General features: G+C 33.3%; 1 protein-coding gene across 2 annotated transcripts in view; it reads left to right on the top strand.

Moving 5' to 3' along the window:
- The window catches only part of ERBB4 (erb-b2 receptor tyrosine kinase 4), a 1,083,293-nt gene that overhangs the window by 861,660 nt on the left and 195,718 nt on the right, over positions 1-25,915 (top strand). For both annotated transcript variants that reach the window (XM_045806650.2, XM_045806649.2), the window contains exons 17-19: positions 9,672-9,804; positions 14,262-14,384; positions 17,708-17,806. In XM_045806650.2, the coding sequence (XP_045662606.1) occupies positions 9,672-9,804; positions 14,262-14,384; positions 17,708-17,806 (355 nt within the window). The remainder of the gene's footprint in view (positions 1-9,671; positions 9,805-14,261; positions 14,385-17,707; positions 17,807-25,915) is intronic.

Genomic DNA, 25,915 nt, shown 5'->3' with positions numbered 1-25,915 from the left:
CTTTTCATGTTGGCCTTCTCTGTATCTTTTTTTTTTGATGAATGTGTATTTAGATTCTCTGTCCATTTTGTAATTGGATTTTTAAAATTGAGTTATATTAGTTCTTCATGTATTTTAGATATTAACTCATTATCATGATAATTTACAAATATTTTCTCTCATTCAGTAAGTTTTCTTTTCCTTTTTTTCCATATCTTCCTTTGGGGTGAAAAAGCTTTTTAGCTTGATGTAGACCCACTTGTTGATTTTTGCTTTTATTACCTTTGTTTTGGTGTCAAATCCAAAATTATTGTCAAGACCTATGTCAAGGAGTTTACCACCTATTTTTGTTTTTTTCTAGGAGTTTTATGGTTTCAGGTCTCTTACATTCAAGTCTGTAATTCATTTTGAGTTATTTTGTGTGTGTGGTATAAGATAGTGGTCCAGTTTCATTCTTTTGCATGTGGTTGTCTGGTTTTCCCAACATCATTTATTGAAGAGACTGTCCTCTCCCCATTTTATACACTTGGCTCCTTTGTTATAAATAAATGGACCGTATATGCATGGGTTTATTTCTGGACTCTCTGTTCCACTGATGTAATATACTCATGCAATCATATGTTAATGTAAACATGCCAAGATTTAAATCCTGACTATCCTCTTAGGATGCTTTTGACCTTAGGCAAGTTGTATAACCTACCTCAGATTCATCACACATAATCCATTATGTTGGAAGAATTATTTGACATAACACACATAAAACACCTAGTAAAAGTAGCTTTGTTATTTAATTATGCAAGAAATTTCAATGACCCTACATGGATATCCCAAATCCTGGCATCTTCCCCATGACTGTACCTGCTTCTCAAAGTCTCCCCCATCTCATTTCATCCAAATCTTAAGAATTTATGAAGGCTGCCAATTCTTCTGAGAACAGTTGGAGGTCTCCTTAAAAAGGAAATAAGGCCGCCCAGCAGGGCAAAAAAAGTAGAAAACATTTCACCAAATTAAAAGGAGTAATATTTCTTAAGAAAGACATTTCTTTATTTCCTTTTTGTGTTTTCTTTTTTAAAAAAGTTTTTAGGCTAAGGGAAGGATTAGGGTGTCTAAAAAGCATACTAAATTTTTTTTTTAGATGCTTTATGTACAAAATTGTATATAAAGAGAACAAGTCAAATCATTACTTTAAAAATTCGTTTGTGAATCCTCTGAAAACAGGACTGCTTTAATCTCTATTATGTAATTGTGCCCAATAAACCTGACACAAATGTACAGCCTAGGGCTTTGATAAATAGAGATGTAATTGCCCAATAGAATATAATCTCTGTTAGCAACACAGGTTATCTGCAGTTACAGTGTTTAGAATGAATGGGGATTTTGAGGTGAAGAAAAATCTTAACATATGGGAACAGAGAATGGTGCCTACCCTCTCCTGCTTTCCCTTTTATAGTTGTGTTTAAGTACCATTATCTACTGTATTGTAAAACTAATAAATTCCTTAGCATGTTAAACAATTTTGATAGGAAACACAATTGAAGTTGTAAAAGCCTTATCCTCAATTTTTTAATCCTTTGGCATGTTGCTCCCGATTACCGTATCTATGTAATGAATAGGTTAACAGAATGGAATACTTAGTAGATAATGTATTTGGTAATTAAATGTTTACAATATTCTGTTTGTGGCATTAAACATATTTCTATATACTGTCTCTACGGATGGTCATAAAAGTGCTGTACTAATACAGACATTGCTGATACTGTGTACTAGGTAAACTATGAAAAAAATCTAAGTGCCAAAAATTCACCTGCGTTCTTAAAAAAACCTACTGAAAGAAAATTTCTTTTTAATCTAATTCCCTCTCAACACTTGACTTGTAGAAATCCATAGGTATTTTTCTATTTTACCTCAACAAAGCTGAAAAAAAGGAAAGAAATTCATAAGTGGATCATATCTATCCTCAGAATGGTATGTTTAAGCATGAGAATGTCTGTCCCCAAAATCAAATCTGCAAGTACGTACACTATCTTATAAATTATAACAAACAAGCAAACAAAACCCGTAGATAGATACAAAATCACCAATAGAAAGAAGGAAGAAATTACATGAAACTCTTAGAAATTTTTCTCGGAGGCGAATCTGAGAGGTAAAAGAATCCAGAGGATATTTGCATATTGCTTTAATGGCAGCATCTCTACTGAAATACTCCGCAACACTCTTTTATCGAATAATCTGTAACATTCACAGACTTAAGAAATATCGGGGAAAAATATATATCTTATCACAACAAGACAAGTCAAATTTGCTTAGGAAGAGGGAGACTATGTTGTGATTCATTTGCTTCAGCACTTATATTTCTGCTTACATTTAAGAGTAAGAGGAATCCAGAATCTTTTTCTTTTTTTTAAGACTTTATTTATTTGACAGAGAGAGACAGCCAGCGAGAGAGGGAACACAAGAAGGGGGAGTGGGAGAGGAAGAAGCAGGCTCCTAGCGGAGGAGCCTGATGTGGGGCTCGATCCCAGAACACTGGGATCACGCCCTGAGCCGAAGGCAGACGCTTAAGGACTGCGCCACTCAGGTGCCCCAAGGAATCCAGAATCCTAATCAAAGGGTAGAGACCTACTGTAACACCCTAGGTCTCATCAAGTAAAAACTGTAACTGTCAACTGATGTCTACCTCAGAGTCTGACCCAGATCACTTATATTTGCTCAAAAAGAAAAGATGTGTCATATTTATAGAGCAGGTGGAATTCTGGGTCACCATAAGCACAGTTTGTAGGAGGAAAAAAAAAAAAGAAACATTAATGTGGTTTTCCTTGCCCTAGGCAGTAACACTTATAATGTCTTCTGGGGAATTTCAACGTTTCCTGGTGTTTCAAGGTCTCTTGTTTCAAATCTGAACCTCTTTGGAGAAGACTGAACAGACTATCAGTGCAGTATGCACTATAACTAGAATGATAGATACTGCTTGTCTTTGCCTTTTTTAAAGGAAATCCAGGGGTTTTTTTTTTATAAGCCAAAAAATCCTCTTAACTGTTTTTTCATTGAGAAAATAAAATGAAGCTAAGTAAAGAATAAGGTCACTTATAAATTTCAATAAAGACATAAAGGATTTAATAAACTGAAACCACAATGAACATTGCAAGGCAGATAAAATGATAGTCCAGTGAGTACAATAGTAAGATAGAACTAAATATAAAATCAAAGAGTCTATTAGAACCCCTATGTAAATTTATGTGTATTTTCTATTATTTACTTTCAAACAGATACTGAAGAAAAAAATGATTTGTCAATCTGCCTTAAAAAACAATTCTAATGAGTCAAATTTGGAAAGGGAGACAACATAATATAGCTGAAAAATTCATGGACTTGAGATCCCAAGATGTAAAATGTTAGCATTCCTATCATGTTTGACCTTATCTAGGTGTCTTAACTTTTCTCAGAGTCTACTTCATTATATTTTATATGGGGGTTGTAAGATTTACATTACATAGTTATAGTGAAAACATACTGTAGTGTATGTAAAAATAAATTTTAATTAAAAACATACAACTATTATTAGAATCAAAAGCTTATAGTCAATTTATTTATTTTTAATTTAAGGGTAGTATATAGGACCAAAAAAGTCTCTGATTTACTTCTATAAAAGGAAATGTTTTCTATATCAGAATAAAATGTCTTTAACATTTTCATTTGTTTTAGATTACTTCCCATTGAAAATGAAAGGAATTGTTAGTGACACTATATGCACTGTAAAACTCCTGAATAGCTGATGACAGTCTCTATCTTTTTTTTTTTAATTATTATGTAAGTAATCTCTGCACCCAATGTAGGGCTCAAACCTACAACCCCTACATCAAGAGTTGTACCTCTTCCGACTGAGCCAGCCAGGTGTCCCTTACCTGATGGCAGGCAAATTTCATGTTCCCCTTATTTGAGCAGAACTTTTGCTATGTTTAAACTGCTTACCTAACTAATAAAATATTGAAAATGTTGTTTCCAAAGTTGTATTCCTTACCTCAGTTAGCAAATGATTCTAAGAATTTTCTTTCAATAATGAGTCAACTTTTTTTTTTAATTGGGGAGTCAACATATTTCTGATCAACTATATTTTTCTTATAGCAGGAGCAAATTAGGAAACATGGAGTGCATTGCTGATGATAGATTTAACCTCTGGTTCATGGCAGAGTCACACTTTTGTCTGATTGCCACTGTAGGATTTTCAGAAGGAAGACAGGGTTCAAGATGATAGCCAATATTATCTAATTATATTTCTTAAAGAAAATATAAAATTACAGAGAATCTTAACATCTGACCCTCATTTATGAAACAACCATTTAAGTTACATATATGATTATTACAGGCAGTGATTAATATACCTTCCTAGCAAGGAAAACCTGTTAATACTATTGTCCTCTTGTATGAATGTGTGTAAGTATACACATGAACAATGTGCACATGCACACACTTGTAGATGTAACTGTTACATGTAAAGACTTGTTAGCTTGAGGTATCCCAGGTCCTCGAAATTGGACTAAAGTTAAGGTAAACATTTGATTTATTGCTCACACAGGGCCGCTTTTGAGAGTCTGTGGGGTACTATTGAGATTTACACTGGGACAAATATAGATTGGCCAAACGGAGGCATATGATTCACAAATGCTTAAAGATATTTTATTTAAATTTTATTTAATTTTTAAATTTTATTTATTTGATAGGATCTAGAGGCAAATTTATCAGAGCTCAGAAATGTAAAAAGGAATAGATAGTTCCCTGCTGTGTTTATTTTTTATTACCTTAGGTGAAGAATGTATTTATGTGTATTTAAGCTGAGTTATTTGACGGAAGAACTACACTCACGACTAGTTATAGGCAGACATGTAATTAAAATTCAGATTGGTCTGAAGCCTCTTTCCAGCACAATATGCCACTCTAAGGAAAAATCATGCAGATTTGAAAGGTAAACAAAAAAAAAAAAATGTTTCACCATTTTACTTAAAGTTTTATACAAAAATGCCCTGTTCAAATTATCTGACTAGCCTGTTGTTTTTGTTTGCTTTTACTTCCTATTTAAATTTTTAAAAATTCTGTTTAACTTTTAGTACCCATAAATAAGCAGTGAATCCACTATAAGTCTGATCCAGTGGAATCCTGAAACCCATCTCCACATTATAATTTAATTTAGAAGTTTCCAAAAATGGAGCTCACTGATTCAAAGTCATATTGTTGGTTGTAAATTATGCCATTGGTGTTTTATAGGACTTCTGGTTATTTCCCTTATCTGTATGGAAAATTATTCTGTATTCAAGAAATAAAGAAAAATATACCTAAAACATTAAATTAAAATCCTTTTATTTGGTGATAAACCTATAAAGGAATCTTATAGATTTAGCATTCTTTGCAATGACTGTATTAGTCAAAAATACCAGTTTTACGTAGTTTACAATTTAAAAAAAAATACTACTGTATATTTTTAGGAGGAAAATCCGTCCTTGACATTAAACGGAAAATGGTATAAGAGTTTTAGAGCCATTGAGTTTTAATCATAAATTATATTTACTTTACTACATTTTTTTTTCTGACCTGATCTGGAAAGAAACATATCAATGAAGGAGAATATTTGGATGTTTATAAAATCAGGTTTCCTGTATTCTCTCACATTTTATATTCTCCAGTGAGAAATAACATGGTTCAAATATAGCAATAAATGTTAAGAATATATCTTATTATATGAGTAATATAGTTTTGGGATATACTACTCTTACAGATAACTGTTTAAGACAGATAATTGCATTCAAGGCAGTAGAATATAATACATTCTGTTATCACTGAACTTCTAAATGAAATTATGAAAACTAAATTATATGTTTTTTAAATAAATGAGCCAAGTTCATTTGTGATTCAGAAACTTTATTGTATTAGGCTCTTGAATAGTGGGAGAATATCTCTTTCATTATAGTATCTCCAAATCACAGAATAAGATAAATTATCAGTTCATCACATCCTTTTAATCTAAGCTTGGAATTGGCACCTGAAATGCCCTTTTATATTTTAGGGGTTCCTCTCTTTTTAATATGTAGGCAAATGACAACAAACAATACTCCTGTAACAGATACGGAATGACAGAGTATTCTAGGTCCCTTAGTGTTTGACCCTTATGATCTTGTTAACAGTGTCCTAGCTCAGCCTTTTAAGAGGTTACTCTGACTCACGTGTAAAAAGAAACACTTGCTTTCAGAAATATAGGTTAGTTGTCAATAGCCAGCATTATACCTAGGAAGGATAATAGCAATTTTTAAAAAGTAACTTAAGTAGCTATCTCCTCTTTATCCAAACGGTCCTCATAAGAGTTGAAGCATTAACTTTCAGGAAAAAATGGGCATCTATCCCACACCTACAATCTAGGGATCATCAAAATTGTGGAGGGTAGGAAATGTGTAAGCAGTATTAACTTCAGATTAGGTTGGTTTTCTGAAGCAAAGTGTTAATTGTACATAGTGAGTGATAAATGTCTCAGATGCATTAAACTATAATTAATAGAAAATATCTACAGAAGTACTTACATCGTAAAAGTGACGGGGATAGCAAAATGAATTAATTGAAAAAATGCAAAGTAAACAGTCAAGGAAAAAAAGAAAACAAGGCCATTATTATAAAACTAAACTTTTAGACAGTGATTTATTTTTCTGCGTTTTTCTTAAATTTAACAAACTTTTATTTCAAAAAATATATAAATACATTGTATAAAATTAGAAAATGCCCATTAGTAAAAATACAACAATAAGAGCACTATAGTCATACTATCCGAAGACAAGTACCGTTTAGTGTCTTAATGTATATTCTAGATATTCATATGCACATACTTGTGCATGTATGGATTTTTCTCTTATTGAGATTCTACTGTTTCTAACCCAATCTTTTAAGTTTCTAGCCTGCATCTTTCCATGGCAGTACATTTTTATCTCATCTATTACCTGATCCATAATCAAACTTTTCAAGTTACCTAGAAAGATGTCTATACAAATGGTTGTCCAAACTAAGGTCCAGTCCAGGATTGCATTTCACATCTTGTTTTTATAACTAGTAAGTCTTCTTAATCAACACCAGTACCTTATTTTTCATATTCACTTATTAAAGAGAACATACAAGTTGACTTTTGGAAAATTCCCCCTTCTCAATTTGACTGGTTGTTTACTTATGGTTCATGATTTAATTTTCAAGAATAAATTCTACTGAAATATGAAGAATTTGACCACTTAAAAAGTCCAACAAAACATTTGTGTACAATTTTTAGGTGTAGAAACTAGTTCTTTACCTCTTCAGGTTGTTTGTACCTCTACTACTCCTGCAGGGGGTAAGAGAAGAAAAATGGTAAAGAAATGCAAACCCACCAAGGAACTGCCATGGGAAAATATTGACGGTAAATGCTAACTAGAAAAACATAGAAATTACTGTCTATTAAGTTTTTGAGTGTTTTATGTGCATTGCCTTGACCTAACTAAGTAGTAATGGCATGACAGTTGACAGCCACCCAAATTAAATGGAAAAAGTGAAGGCAGAGGTCTTATTTTGTTCTATTAGGAATGATTCTTCTTAAAATGGAAAACAAACAAAAATAAAATAGAGCATTTTCTGTTAATTTACAGTGACATTGACATATATTTTCATAAATTCATGCCACTTATTCTTTTGCAAAATAGGTAAGCAGAAGAAGTTTAGAGTTTAGTTTAGATCTACAATTAACAAAGTGTTGAGTACTATTCTCAGTCATACATAAATCCTTTGCAATAAAAATATTGGGTTGAAGAAAAAAAAAATACAACCCTTTGTGTAGTAATGGCTTTTTCAGGGATATGTTAGGACTTGAACTGGAAATTATGCCTTGGACTGAAAACTTAAAATATTTTTTTGAAATACATATTTAACTGCCATGCTCAAAAATATGATCTTACACACGCCAAAACACATCACAATGATGAGTTTGTGGCCATACTACACTTTAATTTTCTCAGCATAGATTTTTATATCTTTATAAAATTCCATTTAGGAAAATCTAGTTGAATTATAGCAACATTCCAGTATGCTATAGTACTTTTGGCTGTCAGGAAACAACCTTTAGGATGAAATACTTCTTGAGGTTTTTCTGTAGTTTTATACGGCAATATAACAGTCATAATCTTTAAAAGACATGGCTTCATTTATAGAAGTGACACATTTTTTTCAAGAGCTCTTTAAAATTTAAAAATTTTATTTAGGATCATCCACTATCATTATTTCTGATGTGTCTTTCAGCAAAAGTTTATTTTGCAAGAGCAAGTAATTTTTTTTTCTAAAAGAATGTATTCGTACAGAGTAGATTCTTCTGCAAATAGGAATATAAGATATAAAATACTTTACTATGAAAAGCATGGACATTCAGGAAGTTCTTTTTTTTTTTTTTTTTGTATCTGTCATGGCTTCATGGTCAAATATATATTAGGTAACACCTATGTGTTTTACTCTGGGCTCTTTGTTATGATGTATGAAATTAATGTACGTCAGGGCTTTGACCACAGAAAGTTCATAGATACTACTCTACTCTAGAACAAGAAATTAAGACCATAAATATCACTTTTCAAGCAAGGAAAAAATTTATCTTAGAAAACAGTAAGTGATTAGTTTCAAAATTATATCTTAGCTAACAATGTATTAGAGAAACACTTTAAGAATATAAATCTCTAGTGAATCTCTTCTAACCCCCTTTTAATGTAGTACTTAATGTGTAGACCTCTTTTATGGGTATATGATGCTTAGGCACACTTTTGGTAATCATTACTCCTGTCATTATAACTCTGAAAACCTGTCTGACCCAATTCTTTATCTTTTTCCTGCCCTTTATCCCAGCGGAGATGCCTACCCAGAGTTTGAAACAGCGCTTTTGTCAGTACATCTCTCTTATTGGTACCCTCCTGCTCCAGAGTTGTGCGGGTCATGTATCTCCAGACCATGCCTTTTTGCTCTACCTCCAGACCATGCCTTTTTGCTTTAGAGCAGTAGTTCTCAAAGTCGGGGGAGAAGAGGTTGGGGGTGATTTTGGCAGACATTTGACAGTATCTAGAGAAATTGTCATGACTAGAGGATGGGGTGCTACTGGCATCTAGTGGATGGAGGCTAAGGATGTTGATAAACATCCTAAAATGCATAAGAGAGTCCCCCACAGCAAATAAGTGCCCAGCCCAAAATGTCAATAGTGCCACTGTTGAGAAAGCCTACTTTAGACAAAATGTTGAAAATGCCACAACAATATTATTAAAATATATTTCCATTTATTTACAGAAAAGGTAAAATGAAAATAATTTAAAATGCTTGTGTATCAACATTTTGACACGTGTTCTTCATTCTGTTACCAAGTGTTATTTTGTTGTTGTTGTTGTTGTTGTTGTTAAATGGCATGCTGTGGCTACTCATCTCCAAAGATTAGTTGTATGTGCATGGTTTATTACTTAAAAAACAAAGCAAAACAAAACGTGGGCATAGTTTTTATTCCCTCAAAAATTTTGTGATGGCTCTAATGCATTTTTTATTTGTATTTCTTCTAACTGACTAGACTTGTAATGTGTGGATAATGTATTGCACAACTGCTCTTTTTCTCCCTCTGTCTTGTCTCTCTTCTTAATTTTTTTTTCCTTCTTCTTTTTCATTCTGGTGGGCAGAACTCCGCTAATTGCAGCGGGAGTTATTGGCGGGCTCTTCATCCTGGTCATCGTGGGTCTAACATTTGCAGTTTATGTTAGAAGGAAGAGCATCAAAAAGAAAAGAGCCTTAAGAAGATTTCTGGAAACAGAGGTGTGGTATTTATTTGTTCTCCATGCGTTTAGGGACTTTCGTTAGGTTTAGAAGGTTTAGATGATACTCGGTTTTTTAACCCAAGTGAAAACTTTGTTCAATTTCCTGCTGAGGGTTTAAAGTTTATAGCATGTTATACAGAGTTGATGAAAAATCAGAGTATATAGTAAAAGTAGTCAAGGCAGTTTTATAGCTTAAAGAGGACAAATGGCAGAGGTCAAGGAGATTATCTGATTGAATGACAGATCTTATTGAAAAGACGTATCTGTTTCTTTTGGAGGAGGAATCCCACTAGAGTTCTAGGATATTACAGTAGCGGAACTAGAAAACATCTGGATAGAGGATATCTCAACAGCAGAACTAGAAAAATGTTAGAATTTTTCTGATTCAAAATAAAGCCAGATAGGCAAGCAATTTATGCTTTAATTAGGGTCATTAAATTGGTAGCCACTGATCCCATTATATCAATAGTGAAAAGCTGAGCTTACAGGATAAAGCTTCCTATTGTAATCACACAGACCTTACCACACAATTTATGGGACACATTTAATGTTATGCATGTTAGTTATTGTGAATATGTAAATTGCCAACAAATTATTATAATTTCTCTTATATTGCCACTCTGAGTTCTCTACCACGCAAGGTGATAGTTTTCACTGTGTAGGTTACAGGGGAAAAACAATTACAGAAAAACTATGCATTGCCAGATCCTTTTCAGCTTGCACCTTACCTTCTTTCTCCTGATACACACATCCATGGCTGTTTGAACAACTCAGAGCAATTCTGTTCTGAGACTTAGCTTTCTCTGGATCTGCTTTTTTGCTCATTGTCAGTGTGACAGTCTGACTTTTCCTTTTAACACTGACAGGAATGAAAATATTCATTCATAAATTTTGCAAACTGATCATGAATTAAATTTTAGCTCTCTTACTCTAGAAGTTGAAAGTAGATAGAAGAATCATGTGAAATGTTCAGGAAGCTACTTTAGTTACATGCAGGAAAGAATGCCTAAGAATTGGAGTTGTCTAAAATTAGAATGGGTTATCTTATCGATAGAGATATTCAAGCATAAGATAGGTAGTCAGTTATGTACATGAGAAAAAGTAATAGTAATTTTCACTTGAGCTGGATGTTTACAAAAGATCAGCTTGATTGTTTTCAACCTTGCACACGTGAATACAAGTTCGGACACAACACATATGCTGTGCATATTTTCAGTATAGCTAGGATGCTGAAGGCAGATAGAATTCTCCCTCATGGCCTACTTGGGGCAGTCGTGGAGAAAAGTCGAAGAAGTGAAGTAAATTAGAGAGGAACTGAGGACTTGGAACAGCAGTGGACATTTAGGTGATTGAATAAATAGGAAAGGAATTCTGTCCCTTAACTACGTGCAGGAAAGTCTCATGGCTATGCTAACAATTATATGTTTTCTTTTTTAATACGGTGCTTTCTAGGAATGTCCTTCGAATTGATGTTTCACTACTAAATAAACACATACTGATTGGTTTTAGAAGCCGATTCTATTTCTTATAAAAAGTTATTGCTTAGCACTAAATTAGATAATTGTAGGATTCCCATCTTTCTCTCAGTAAAAGTAAATAACTATGATTTTCTATCATCTAAACAGAAGAGGAATTCTTAAGAGATCAACTCAAATCCTTAAATACTAAAGCTAGAAATCTGTCTCGGATGTGAAAAACTTGTTAAAGCATGATATATTGTTGGAATGTACTTACAGTTAATATGCTTTTCCAAAATCATATTGCTCCAGATTGTCTGTCTTCTGTTACATGCATAAAAGTAGAAAATATGTTTTTTTCTCAACATACACTTAAAATATGCACTGTAAGCTTGATGCTTTGATGGATACTGTCATTAGAAAGCATTAATGGGACGTGAAGAGTGACAGATTCAGTGCCTACAATATGCAAGCAATGTTCCAAAGTTTTTCAGCTATGTTACATCCCATTTCATCCTTTGACAGTCTTCTATGGTAATTATTGCTGTACCTATTTCACAGGTGGAAAATAAGGTATTAAGAGGGGTAAATTGCTTTCTCAGCCTGTAAGTGGCAGTACTAGTGTGCAAACCTACAAATTTAAACTTGACACCCTTTCTGCCATACTGGCTTGCAAAATGAGACAATGTTTCTTTTAAAGGTATCATTCTCAAATTCCTGGAAAAATGTGTTTGTATAAATTTTTAAGTGATATCTAAGAAAATTGCAGAAGACTAAACATTGCAGGCACAATTGTGAGGGTTTCAAAATATGGAATTATGGCATATTATATGCCAAAGCATATATTTTATATATACGTGTATACATATATATGTATATATATATATGTATATACGTATATATATATATATATGTATATATATGCCCCAAAATGCTGAAATCTAGTCCCCAACCTTGCATATGACTTTTATATGTTTTTATGTCATTTTAAAAAATAATTCATTAAAGTTCCTGATTATATACATATAGTGTGTGTATCAAAATCTACTAAGTAAATTCTGCATCACAGATTTGGATTCAAATGAAGGAGATTCTCTGATGGAATTTTTCCAATTTTGCAAAGGATTTTGTAATTCTTTCTGAGATTTATTTTATGTGATTTTATATGCATTTTTAAAAATGTAAATTTGAAAATGAAATGGAAACATATTTGTTGTCAAGCTTTTAGACAAGAGCCCAAATTTATTGATAATTTTATCATCTTCTCCGAATTCTTGCCAACTATCACTACACTTATCTACATTCAAGATTCTGTTCAGCTACTTAAGCAGACCATGATGTTCACAGAAGCATAATAATAACCAAGCCACAGGGTCACAGTGCACTTAGCATTGTAAACAGACACTGTGAAATACTATGATGGTTTTCAAGACCATTTGAGTAGGAGTTGCCTTTAATTATTTCCTTATGCTGAGAGAGAGCAAGCTATTTGTCTGAGTTTAAAGTTTAGTTCCTTTATTTAACTTAAAAAAAAAAGAAACTTCTATTTCTCTCACTTGCTTTTTTACCCAAGCATAGATAAAAACCTAAAATTTTAACGTAAGATATAGACTTTTGGTACCCAGATTTTCTCTCCTGTTTACACTTTGTTTTGTTCTGTTTTTTCTCACATAGGCAAGAAATTGGTACACATTCATATACCTTTCCCCTGCTTATTCATCCTTTCTGGATGAATGGCAAATAAACTGAACACCTAAAATTACCTGAATTTATCCTTTTTGGTCACACCCAGCTCACTTTATGATCTTGTATTTCCCACCCTAATCTCATCCTTCAGACCTGTCCCACCCCCTGATGTATTCTGCTTTATGTCTTCCTCTTTCTTCCTGATGCTGTGTCCAAACTGTTCTTCACAATGGTAATACCCTCCTTCATGGCAATCCATTTTTATTATCTCAAGAACAATTTTATTTATTTTTGTAAAGACTGTATGTATATATGTATTTATTTTAGAAAGAGAGAGAGAGGGTGAGCAGGGGGAGGGGCAAAAGGAGAGGGAGAGAGAGAATCCCAAACAGACCACACTGAGCCCAGAACCCGGCACGGGGCTTGATCTCAGGACCCTGATAGCATGGCCTGAGCCGAAACCAAGAGTCAGAGGCTCAACTGACTGAGCCACCCAGGCACCCCCTCAAGACCAATTCTAAAGTGTGCCTCCTCCAGGAAGCCAAAATTAGTGAAACTTTCCCGCTCATGGCTATTCTATCCCTGTGCATTCCATAGCATTCACTTAGGATCTAGAATCAGTTCGCAGAATGTTAGAATATTTGATCTGTAAAGTACTCTAGGGCCTTGCTACTTAAAATGTGTTCAAGGACCATCATCATAAATAGCTATCACCTGGAGTTCTGCAAAAATGTACATTTCAGCCCCAACCTTAGACTTACTGAACTAGAATCTGCATTTTAACAGGAATCTCAAGTAATTCAAATGCACATGAAAGTTTTAGAAGCACTGTCCTGGGATATTGGCATTGTGCTAACTTACTTTCTTCTCTTCTGACACATTTGTCCTGGCTTCCTAGATTTTATTTTTCTATGTATCAAGTCCCCTAAAACAAGAAAGAAAACTTTGCTAGGGTACATGGACCCAACTAAGATCTGAGTCTTAGCTGGAGAGGCCAAAACTGGAAGGGCTTCAAAAGTAGGATCAAGAGCCCCTAATTGTCCTAAATTTCTTTAAAGTCAGGGGTGGGGGTGGGGAATCTCCTAGCTTAGTATGCCTCAAGGTAGGCACACTTTTATACTTGTGTTCACTCAGGCAAAAAGCACGAGAAGAGAAAGGATAGACTCTGAGGGAATAGTGAGTGATCCAGACGACAAAAAATATTGTTTGTCAAGGAAAGTGTGCTTGTGTGTTTTTTGGTTTGTATGAGGAAGAGGGAGAGGCGCTAACTAGAACTGAAAGTTACAGAACCTGTGTTCTTTCTGTTTTGTAGTTAGTAGAACCCTTAACTCCCAGTGGTACGGCACCCAATCAAGCTCAACTTCGTATTTTAAAAGAAACGGAGCTCAAAAGAGTGAAAGTACTCGGCTCAGGTGCTTTTGGAACAGTTTATAAGGTAAGTAAAAAAATAACCCATACCACCAGTTATTTTTGTTTCAGACTTGTCTTAAATCATAGCCAGAGTTAATGCTCTAGCCAACCTCATTTCCTTTTAATATTCAGAAAGGAAAACCTGCATCCTATCGAACAGTTGCTGCGCAAATGAATTCATTCATTTTTGTTGAGCAAGCTGGGATAAAAACCGGCATGAGAAAGCAGGAAACTAGCACAAAGAGCACACTATATAGTCTTTCTTTCCACGCCCTTCTGATCGGCTCTTGATCTCCTCTCCCTGTTGGCAAATTTTGTCCTTATCCAATAGACACAGCTCTAGCCCATTTCCCTTCCCCCTCCGCAGTGCCCCATGGAATCCCAGACAGTCCTGAGCGATATGCAGTAATCCTTGCTCTTCTTTTCTTCTGCCCTTTTATTCCCATGGCTCCCCATCAGGATGGCAAGGCCTATCTCTTTAGGATCTACACAAAGGTGATGATTTGTTAACAGGACAGGATTAACTCCTAAAACACTTTTTTGCCTACCTGTTAACAGATCTGATTAGGCAGAAAATTTTCAGTTTTGATGTCCTCACCATTATATGCAAACTAAAAAAGTGACTTGATTTGTGAAATTCAGGTTAGATAGAATGAGGAGTGAAGTCATGGGTTTCCAATGAGAGAGGTATTTTTGGAAAGACAAAGTTCAGATAATGTCATCTGCATGTTTACTTATTTAGCTTAATTATAAAACCAATTCAAAGGCCAGGCCCAAGGTTAATTGTGGTGAAATTTATTTTTAATGTAAGTAACAAGTATAAGAAACTCTGCTGGCTTAGTGCTAAATCCTTCTTGTAATGTCCATTTTGACACTTCTCCAAATTTTACTTTGATAGTTTTATGTATTTCTTAAAGCTATATGCATGCCTGCAATTTTTACAAACATTTTTGTTAAAATAGACTGGATCTTAGAAATTTTGCACTTTAAAATATTCATTTTTTCCTACTTAAAACAAATATTTATTTAACAAAAATGTTAACAATTAGAATACAAACCTTAATATTCTCCCGAGTGTTCCCAAAATAATTTAATCTCTTTAAAATAAAATTATTTTATTCTAAGGCAAAAATACAGAAATTTCTTAATCTCTTAGTATACATATTTTGTTCAGTTAAACTCAAAATTATTAATTGAGCACCTAATTTGAATAGAAACTATTCTAGGCTGACTCGGTGCTTTCTAGTCTTCAAATTCTTTGTATGTTCGAAGAAATACAACTTACTTTGTTTTTCTATTTATATTATGCTGGAAATAATGGACTTCCATTTCAAAGATAACTCAATTTTGGATTGTTCCTACCATCTAATCAGCCTTTTATTTTAAAGATGGTATGGTCTGAAAAGTGAATTTTGTTTTAAATCATGGGTACCATTTAACTCAAGAATAAATATGATCTAGTGACCTCAGCAGGGAAAAATTACCCATTTAGACATTTAATTATAAAGCTTTATAAATGTTTGTATTATGAACAATTATTTGCCTGTTGTCCATGAGCGTTGTACCTTTATTGATTTCAATATGGATCAGTATGGTTGATCCTGTTTTAATTAATATATTAGTTCTTATCAACACATATTGTCTTAAACCATAAAGAACTATCCTTGACCACAGAAATGCAAATTAGATTAGCTAATTATTTGGTTGATTTTTCTCCTGGTTAGAGATACGCTGTGTTTAAGCATAAAAGACTTGAACCAATACCATGGATATTAGTGTAGTTGAATTTTTGTCTGGTCAGGCCTACAAAATAATGACTATACTTATTTAAAAAGCAGTATAAATTAATTCACACTGTATTTATATTTGTATTTCAAAAGTATACTTCAGGAATATTTTAATATTGATGCTATATCTTTATAAAGTAACCCCCCTGTGGTTACTTTATTGAATAATAGTAAGCGTGTTCTCTACCCTAGATACTATCAGTAAGAAAATGTAGCCTAATTGAAAAAAAAAATTATACCACAGGAACTTGGCTTATTATTTTTTTTATTTGACACATAGGTTTCCCTATTCACTTTAAGAAGAACATAGCTCTTAAATTCACCTTCTAATAGTTAAAGCCTTTTTTTTTCCGTATTATTCTGACTTTAATAATTCTTGTATTTAGGTCTCCTCATATTATTATAACTTTCAATAACATAAACATATATGTTTTAGCATAGAAGTGCAAAGTGAAAAACTTTTTTTTTCTTTAGTTTACAACCAACTGATATTAAGAAAAACTAAAGATGTTCTCTTTAGAAATAAGAGATTTTTCCCCCTTTCATTTTAATCTTAAAACTGGACTAAGAAGACTTTTTTTTATGTCAGGGCTAATAAATTAAAATTTGAGATTTTCTTGCTTCTGTGTTCATTTGGGACAATATGCTTAAAAAAAATTCTTATATAATTGATGCACCACCCCCATGTCTTATCAAAATTATTGTCCTAATTTAAATGGTTGAATCATCTACTCAGAAATGCTGTTATTTACCTTAATGTTGTACTTGACTCAAGCTCTACCTAGTTTATACTTTCCCAGCATGTAGATCCTGTTCAGATATTATAATTATATTTTTGTAGGAAGCGAGAACTGGCTATGACCAAAATAGATATTTTATAGTCAGAGATAATAAAAATCCTTGGCACACACATACACAATATTTGATAATAAAAATAAATTAATATGTGCTCAGTACTCCCTAGTACTTGCCTTTGAAAACTAATTCTTAAATAATCACCTTAGAAAACAAATTCTTAAATCAATCCGAACTTTACGAACATGAGAATATATTTTTTTGTATTTTTATTTGATTTAGTTGCAGAATAATTAGGTAATATTAAAGCTGAAAAGAACCTCCAACATTACTTAACCCAATCTTCTAAATTACAAATCAGACAATTGAAGATCAAAAATTAGAACAGTGTTCTCCAAGTCTTAAGAAGTTGATATATCATCCAAATCTAATATTACTATATCTTATTTCATTTTTGTCATTATTGAAAGCCCTTTTCACACATACAAATTGAATTTTATAATAGCAATGCTTTATAATAGTAAACACCTTAAAAGCAGAATAAATATATGATCCATCTTCAGATAATGAAAGCAGACAACAAAGTTGCTAAGTAACTTGTAACATATAACCGGTGTTAGATAAATGTTTGTTGATTGAATAAAAGAATATAGAACCTCTAAATTATTTTTTAAAGAAATTAATAGATTGGTTAAATCATATTTTGTTTCTGGTATAAATTTGTATATCTTCATATAGATTTACTGTGTTTTTTTTTCCCCCAAAGGGTATTTGGGTACCTGAAGGAGAAACAGTAAAGATTCCTGTGGCTATTAAGATTCTTAATGAAACAACTGGTCCCAAAGCCAATGTAGAGTTCATGGATGTAAGTATAGACACCAGGCAGTCACATTTTTTCCATTATTAATAGATTGCTTTTAGAATTAAAAAAAAAAAAAAGACTTCACTACTTACAAAATTTCCTCTCCAGAAATGGTATACTCTACAATTAAAGCCTTGAGCAGGGGTCAGCAAACTTTCACTTAAAGGACCAGAGAATAAATAGGCTTTTTGTGCTTTGTGGTCTCTGCGGAAACTACTCAACTCCATCAGTTCAGTAGGTAAGCAGCCATAGACACTTAAAAACACAAAACACAAGAATGGGTATGACTGTGTTCCAGTAAACTTTATTTACACAAACAAATTGAAGGCTAAAAGCCTGCAAACCAAATCCTGCTCTCAAGGGCTTTATATTTAACCACTATGCAAAGAAAGGCAAATTGCATTTGGGAGTAGGAAGGATGATCTGAAAAATTAATTGGGCTACTGTATTTTATTATTGTTATGATCTACTTAACAGAAAACATCAATCAAGATTGGTTTCTATAGTAAGTTAGTGTTAAATTTAAATTAGGAACTTACCTAAGTCAGATAATTACCAATTGAAATTTACTTTTTTCAGTTGAAATTCAGAAGACAAAGCTTATGGGTAAAAAGCTCCAACTATAGAAAAATAATAAGAGAGTTCTGAAAAATAAAAATATTTTATAAGGTCAATCAGAACTTTAAGATTTCCCCTAGCAAAAATTGTAGATTGAGCTGTTCAGCAAATTTCAGAAGATTGGACGGATAAAATACTATGTAGTACACTGTTATTTTTTCACATTCAACACAACATATCTTGCCAGAGGTTCTATCAAAGACCCATATATATATTCTTTCTCGTTTAGCATAATGTCTTCAATAATAAGAATGATTTTGATTTTCAAATGACCTTCATATGAAAAATGATGCAAGCATATGCACTTTGATTTTTAAAGATGGATTGCTATATATTTCTACCCAGTTTCTCTTATAAGCTCTTTTATAAGTGGTATAGGAGCTCAGTTTTTGACTTTGGATAATTTATTTGGGTATAATGCTTACTCTCTTATATAGGGCTGCTTTTAGTTCAACAATGTATTGGTTATTAGATAATAGGGCTGATAATTAGCTGGTACAGACCAGCTGCTCTGATCTGTTGGTGCTGCACCTTCCCAGTTGCTAAGTATTTTGAACACCACCCTTGTTACTATCTACCAACACCTGACAGACACTGAATCCTGTAACTAAATAGTGTTTCCTTCTGCAGGTGTCTAAAAGTTCTGACACTCTCTCAGCTACCTGCCCTGGCTTATACAGTAAAATGTAAAACTGAAGCCTTTTTCAGTGATTTCACAATCAATTTGATCTTGATTATAGGAGTATAGTTGTGAAGGGAATTTTCAAAGTGAAAATTATGAAGAAAGAGGACAATGAATATAAACAGTGTATGTTAATATGTAAAACTGATATTAAAAAAAAAAAAAAAGGTCTTGCCCAGCCTAGACTGCAGCCAATGCTGAAATTCACAAGAATGCTAATAATCTCTGCTGGAGGCTTGGACAGCCATTTTTGTCATATTTCCATGGAAACAGACTGGCAAAAAGGGGTTAAGAGGCTACAAAATAATCACCTAAGAAAGAAGCTCTAAAAGCTTCATCATGATTTTGAATGATTATTTGAAAGCTCCTAACCCCATCCATTCTTTTTTTTTTTTTTTTTTTTTTTCTTTTCTGATCTGAAGTCTATTCCCATGGAAACAGGAGTGGGGATGGCAGCTTGAAGTCTTAGATTTCTACTGAATTTTAGATGAGGCTCTGATTGAGCCATGAAAAGGGTCATTTTCCTAAATGGTTGATAAATCAGGTGACCAACAGACTCCAAACAGTATGTTCTTTCTAAAAGTTAGAAAAATATTAGGGAAAATATTTTGACTAAGGCTCTCGTACCTTGTGGATAGATGCTAGAAGTCATTAAAAATTGGTGGACTGCTATTGGCAATTTCAATAAATATCAGGCAGAAACACCTCCTACTATTTCCATGACTTCTTTCAAAACATTAGTATGGCATCACAATAATTAAAATACAGTTGCACTGGCAAAATTAATGATAAATTCAGTATTTTAAACAGAATGGTGTAATTTTAATGCAAAATTGCCTACATTTCATACCAACGTTTTTAGCTCATCTACTAGGTGTGTAGATCATTATAAGTACTTACATAACATATCAAACTGCTATAAAAAGCTTCATGCAAGCAAATTTATTTGTAATTTGGACCTAATAATTAAGTTGAAGTTGCTAATATTCCCAAGGTTATTAAGGCAAGTCTTTCTGGCATATCTCTGTTTGGGTTCTTCCAAATGGTAGAGTATTCGAAGTTTAACTTTCAAACTAAAATAACATCTCCTGAAATCATGCTACCTGTTCTTTTGCAAACTAGAGTATGTATATATTTGTTTATATGCATATGTTTTATATGATTTTAAAGAAAGAAAATAAAGCTTCTGAAGATGATAGAAACTTCATACTCTTATTAAACATTAGATCTCTTTGCCCCACCCTACCCCAGCATGCAACTTTATACTCGGGGTAGAATATTCTAGATTCAATAACTATACTACTAAGTTTATTAGATGTAGCTGTACTACTGGTTATTTTAATAAATGACAAAGTGCAGCAACTTATAACTCACTACACCAATTCTTCTATTGATATCCCGGGGCACAGGAGTTGACTTTTGTATTTTCTTAGAATTTTTACCATAGGCAAAAATAAATAAGGAAAAATTTGTGTTCTATTAAAATCCCATGCTAAAAGCAAGAGAAGGAGAATTTGGTCACAAGGCAGTTACTCAACTCATTTGAATATGTCTAATGGATTCAATAATGACAATAATAATACACAGCTAGTGGATGGCCAGTATGTCCTTAATTCCCATGAAGGAAGATCACATTGAGTGACATTAAGAAAATGACCCTAAAAGTCCACCTTCTTAAGAAGAATATCTATATTTATACACACTTAATAGTTTTTGTTTCAAATAGCACCATTTCATTGGAAGAACACGGGGTTTTTGTTTCGTTTTGTTGTCTTGTTGTCTTTTGTGTTTTGTTTTGTTTTCATCCATCAAACGGTATAGAACACATACCTAAAAAATGAGGCTATTGAGCAAGATTCCTGGAATTGGGGACAATGGTCTGGTCAAATCAGACAGACTTCAGTTTGTCTGAATTTCTACTGTTGTTTTGTTGTTGTTTTCTCTGATATTTAAGCCCACTATCAGTTGAAATTATTCTATATGCCTTGGAAGTGTATATGTATTTAAATGTTTTATTAATTTGTATTCTTGAAAAAAATCTTGAGATTAAAAAGACATAATTATCCTAAATTCCAGTGACTGACTAATAATAGTTCAGCTTAGTGCTTCAGTTTCTTGGCTTTAGTGTCAGCTTTCCCATGCCGAACCAACCACCTAGTTCCCGGTAAGGTGCTGCAAGGAAATATGTTTCAAATCACCCAGACTTACTGTGTAAATGGTCATATTTTTATTAAAAGAACTTATTGCCCTCTCCCTATACAATGGTAAATTTTATTTGTCTTACACAATTATTTCACTATTCTCAGAAGAAATGTCCATGTGAATTGTGCTTACATGTTGCTCTTCTTTGTATTGCCTTTATGATATTCAATGACCTTTTTTTAATTGTACTTTTTTTTTTTTTTTTTTTGAGTGAGCGAGAGGGAGAAAGTGAGCCAGCACATGAGCAGGTAGAGAGGGGTAGAGGGAGAGGAAAGAGAATCCTAAGCAGGCTCCATGGTCAGCTCAGCACAGAGCCTGATGTGGGGCTCGATCTCATGACCGTGAAATCATGACCATGAGATCATGACCTGAACATAAACCAAGAGTCAGACACTTAACTGACTGAGCCACCCAGGTGTCCCTATTATATTTAATGTCTTCATGAGAGTTGTTCCAGCTCTAATTGATATCATATTAGTGGGGTGAGACAAATAGAATTTGTTAGTAGAGTTTATACTTTCTCTCAAATTATAGCAGACTTACAAAATATTTTGTTCAATAACATTAATTTCACATTATAAAAATAAAAATATTTCTCTCAAATTATAGCAGACTTACAAAATATTTTGTTCAATAACATTAATTTCACATTATAAAAATAAAAATATTTCTCTCAAATTATAGCAGACTTACAAAATATTTTGTTCAATAACATTAATTTCACATTATAAAAATAAAAATAACTTCACAGAGTTAACAGTAACTCTTAGCTAGATCCTGTATCATACTAATAATGGATTTTTAAAAATTCATATAATTTAATCCAATGATATCTTTAGGTCTTACAGATTTTGCTCATTTGCATACATGAATACAATTAATCAGAGGTAAAAGAAATGCAAAATTCCTTTTTAAAAAAGCCCATTACTTAGATGTCAAAGGATTCTATATCGCTGATACGATCTTGAGAAGTCAGTTATAAGCCATTCTTTTCTCCTTAAGAGAAACTATAGCTAAAATAATTAAGGAAAGTTTTGGGTAGTTACTTTGTTTTTAAAAATCAAACAATATCTTCAAAAAGAGATTCTGTAAACTCCATTAGAAACAGAAGTTAATCTTTCAAAACTCTCCTAAAACGTAAAGAAAGGAAAGGGAAGGAAAAGAAAAGACAAGACAAGAAAAAAGAAATTTACCAGTAACTAAAGTAAATAATTTCTGTTATAATTTATTCCATTAAGCTTGTTTACATCCTGTTAACTGTTTAGAACTTGATTAGAAATGGCATCACATCTGAAATCACTATTTCAAACACCCCATTCCCCAACCACATCATCCTGCCCCTCTGGTTCCTTTCCTATTTATTGTACATACTTGAGGAACATTTTACCCTTTTAGGTATCACCTATATAGAAGAGTCTCTCACTACCTCTCAGCTGCCCCTTCCCTCACATCCCTCCTCAACTTGGATTCATGGCTCAGTGTTACTATAACATTCTTTCAAAAATCTTCAACTTTCTTGCTTCTCAAAATCTCGCTGGCATTAAGCAATCCTGAAAATCCTGAAATTTCTCAGTGCTATGGTCTAGACCTTTTTTTCAATCTGCATATTTTCCCTTAATTTTCTCACTGGATTACCAAATTTCATCTCAAGTGTATTTTATGAATCTGACCTCATCTCTGTCCTTAATATCTCCAAGTTGAAATCTCAGGGGCACCTCAAGTTTACCACATTCAGAATGTACCTTTACACCTTTTCTTCTAACTCTCTTCTGCATTCAATCTTACCCATGTAAATAATTGGTATATCTATCCATCCTATTGTCCCTATCAGAAATTTGGGATTTGTTCTTGAATGTCACAATCCTTCAAACTACCCACTACCAACTCAAGAGCAAATGCTTTGATTCTATGCCAAAACCACATTTGGAGAGCATCCTCTTCTGTTTATACTCCACTGCTGCCCCCTTAATCCAAGCCATTGCCTTCTGCAGCTTGAGTTATGAGAATAGCCTCCAGTTTGATCTCCTTACTTTTTAATACAAGTCTTGAATTTATGTTACTCCTCTGCATAAAAACTCAGTGGCTGCACTAGAGCAAAATACTAAATCCTTGCTTTCTGAGCCACTCATTACTTTCCCAGTCTTCATTCTCTTCACTGACTTTCTTTCTACTCCTTACAAGCCAAGCAAGACAATGCCTTCGCCTGGAGTGTCCTTCTGGCAATTATACCTGATGAACTCTCAGTCATCCTTATTTTCTCAGCTTATGCATACTTCCTCAAAGATTGCTTTCCTGACCTCTTAATCCAAATTATAAACTACTAACAGCCCTTAGAATTTTTCCTTTGTGCATCTATCATGATAGATAATTATATACTTATTTGTGCTAATTATTATTGTAGAAGCCCACTCTACCACTAAGCTATAGGGTCTTTGACAACAAGGACTGTCTGTTGACCCCACCACTGCATATTTAATGGAAAGCACAATGCAAACACATAGTTAGGAACTAATACATACTTTGTTAATTGCCTGAATGGATTTTTTCTCCTATTTTTTAGAAGACTAATATTTCTCTTTTAAGCCTTCTTTATTTCAGTCTAATTGGTTTCTGTGGTATTTTCCTCCAACAGTCTTATCTTTATTTGACATATTGTACTTGGATCATTTTCCTTAGATATTTATAATGCTCATCTCTGATTTATTTCTACAAACTCAAATTTAGTAGCTGTCTTGAATCCAGAGTAACAACATATCTCTGAAAAATAGACCTTCCATATTGACTCTGTAAGTAGGACTCAGTGTACTCTCCGAAAGCCCTTTAAGAAGGAAAACCCTGGGGTACCTGGGTGGCTCCATCGGTTAGGTGTCTGCCTTCGGCTCAGGTCATGTCGAGCCCCACACCAGGCTCCCTGCTCAGTGAGGAGCCGGCTTCTCCCTCACCTGCTCCCCCCTCCCCGGCTTATGTTCTTTCCTTCTTTTTCTCTCTCTCTGTCAAATAAAAAAATAAAATCTTAAAAAAAAAAAAAAAAAGGAAAACCCTTTGTAGACTTTTGATGCATGCAGGAGGCCAGTAACCTCCCATAGTGGGAATCTATTGAATGCTTCTCTGCAAATGTTTCCATTATATATGGGCGGGTAGGACTAAGTTTCATTCTTAGCTTCTTCTTAATCTTGAGTTCCTGAAATTTTATGTAGTGGTTTTGGATAGTGTCTGCTTCTCTAATAACAATCTGTTATTAGAGTTCCCCCCAGCTCCACCCTTGTCTCTTGCCTATTTACATCTATTCCAGTAGGAGTAAGGATGCAAGGGTGGGATCCTGTATAAAAAGGGGGGAAAAAGTTTGATTTTATCACAGATTTTGGGAAAAATAAATAATAAAAATAATTGACTAAAGTCATTAATCATTGCTTATATCAGTTATCTGAATTTAGTAGATATTCTAAAACTTGAGCTTTGTATATTGTCTTAGGGAGTACTAAAATGTTTGAAAATAGGCAACATACTTGACAAGTTTTACATTCTCATAGGCTTAATTTTTCTCTTGAAGCACCTAAAAGAGACTACCTAAAACTGAAACAGGTTTCTCTCTGTAAGCCTCAACATGTAACTTAATAAGTTTTCTGCTTCTGTTTCTCCAAAGCATTTCTTGGATTTGTGTGCATGAGAGGACATTTCTCAAGAGCACATAGTCTACTGTACCAATATTTAAATTTGATGAATGAAAATTAGGAGTCTGTTAAAGGCATTAGTTTTCCATATTGTAGGTATTTTCCAGCTTTGTAAACTCTACAATTTGGTGAATATTATAAATCATTAGAGGATGTGTTGCTGTGCCACCAGAGAGCTAGAAGAGAATTACACTGATCATGTGCAGTTTCTGACACCAATCTGAGTGGTATTTGCTAATTAAAATGGCTTAGGAAGAATCCTCACTCGGTTTGATTGCACCAGTAGGAAGAGCTGTTTATAATAAGCTTGTTCATAAAATTCAGGTAGAAAGCTTTTGCCGACAGGGCATAGACTGGGAAATAGAATTTCCAAAAAATTAGCAAATAATTTCAGACATACCAAACCTTGATATGGATGGTTCGATTAATGCTTAATGCTCTGTTTACAGATTCAAGGATACAAAATATTGTTTCTGCTAGAGGAAGAGACCACCTGAATAAAATCCTGGTTTACATTATGTGGCATAAGGTGATTTCCATTATTCATATACCAGTGATTTGATTCAGGAAATGAAGGCTTAATGTGCTGTGATATTTTCAACATCACACACACATATATGTATATCTACATAGTGGAGTGAATATATATTAATATATATTAATATTATATATTATTATATACTATAAGTATATTTTATAGTTATATTATTAACATAAATAAATTATAAGTGTTACCTATACTGTAAATATATATGTTTTAATCTCATCATTACCACTTTGCATAAAATGATTACCATAGACTCTCTATTTCATTAAGCCCATTAAAACAATGAGTTGTTCTATACATACTACATAAACAGCTCAATTTTTTCCCAGTAAAATTAAAAATATCAAGATATTGTTTTGAACATTTCTGAATGCTGCTGCAGCTCCTACAAA

This window comes from Ursus americanus, chromosome 1 (assembly GCF_024610735.1).
Source record: "Ursus americanus isolate L20-20 chromosome 1, mUrsAme1.1.p, whole genome shotgun sequence".
NCBI classification, from domain to species: domain Eukaryota; kingdom Metazoa; phylum Chordata; class Mammalia; order Carnivora; family Ursidae; genus Ursus; species Ursus americanus.
This window is presented reverse-complemented; position numbering and strand designations above follow the sequence as displayed.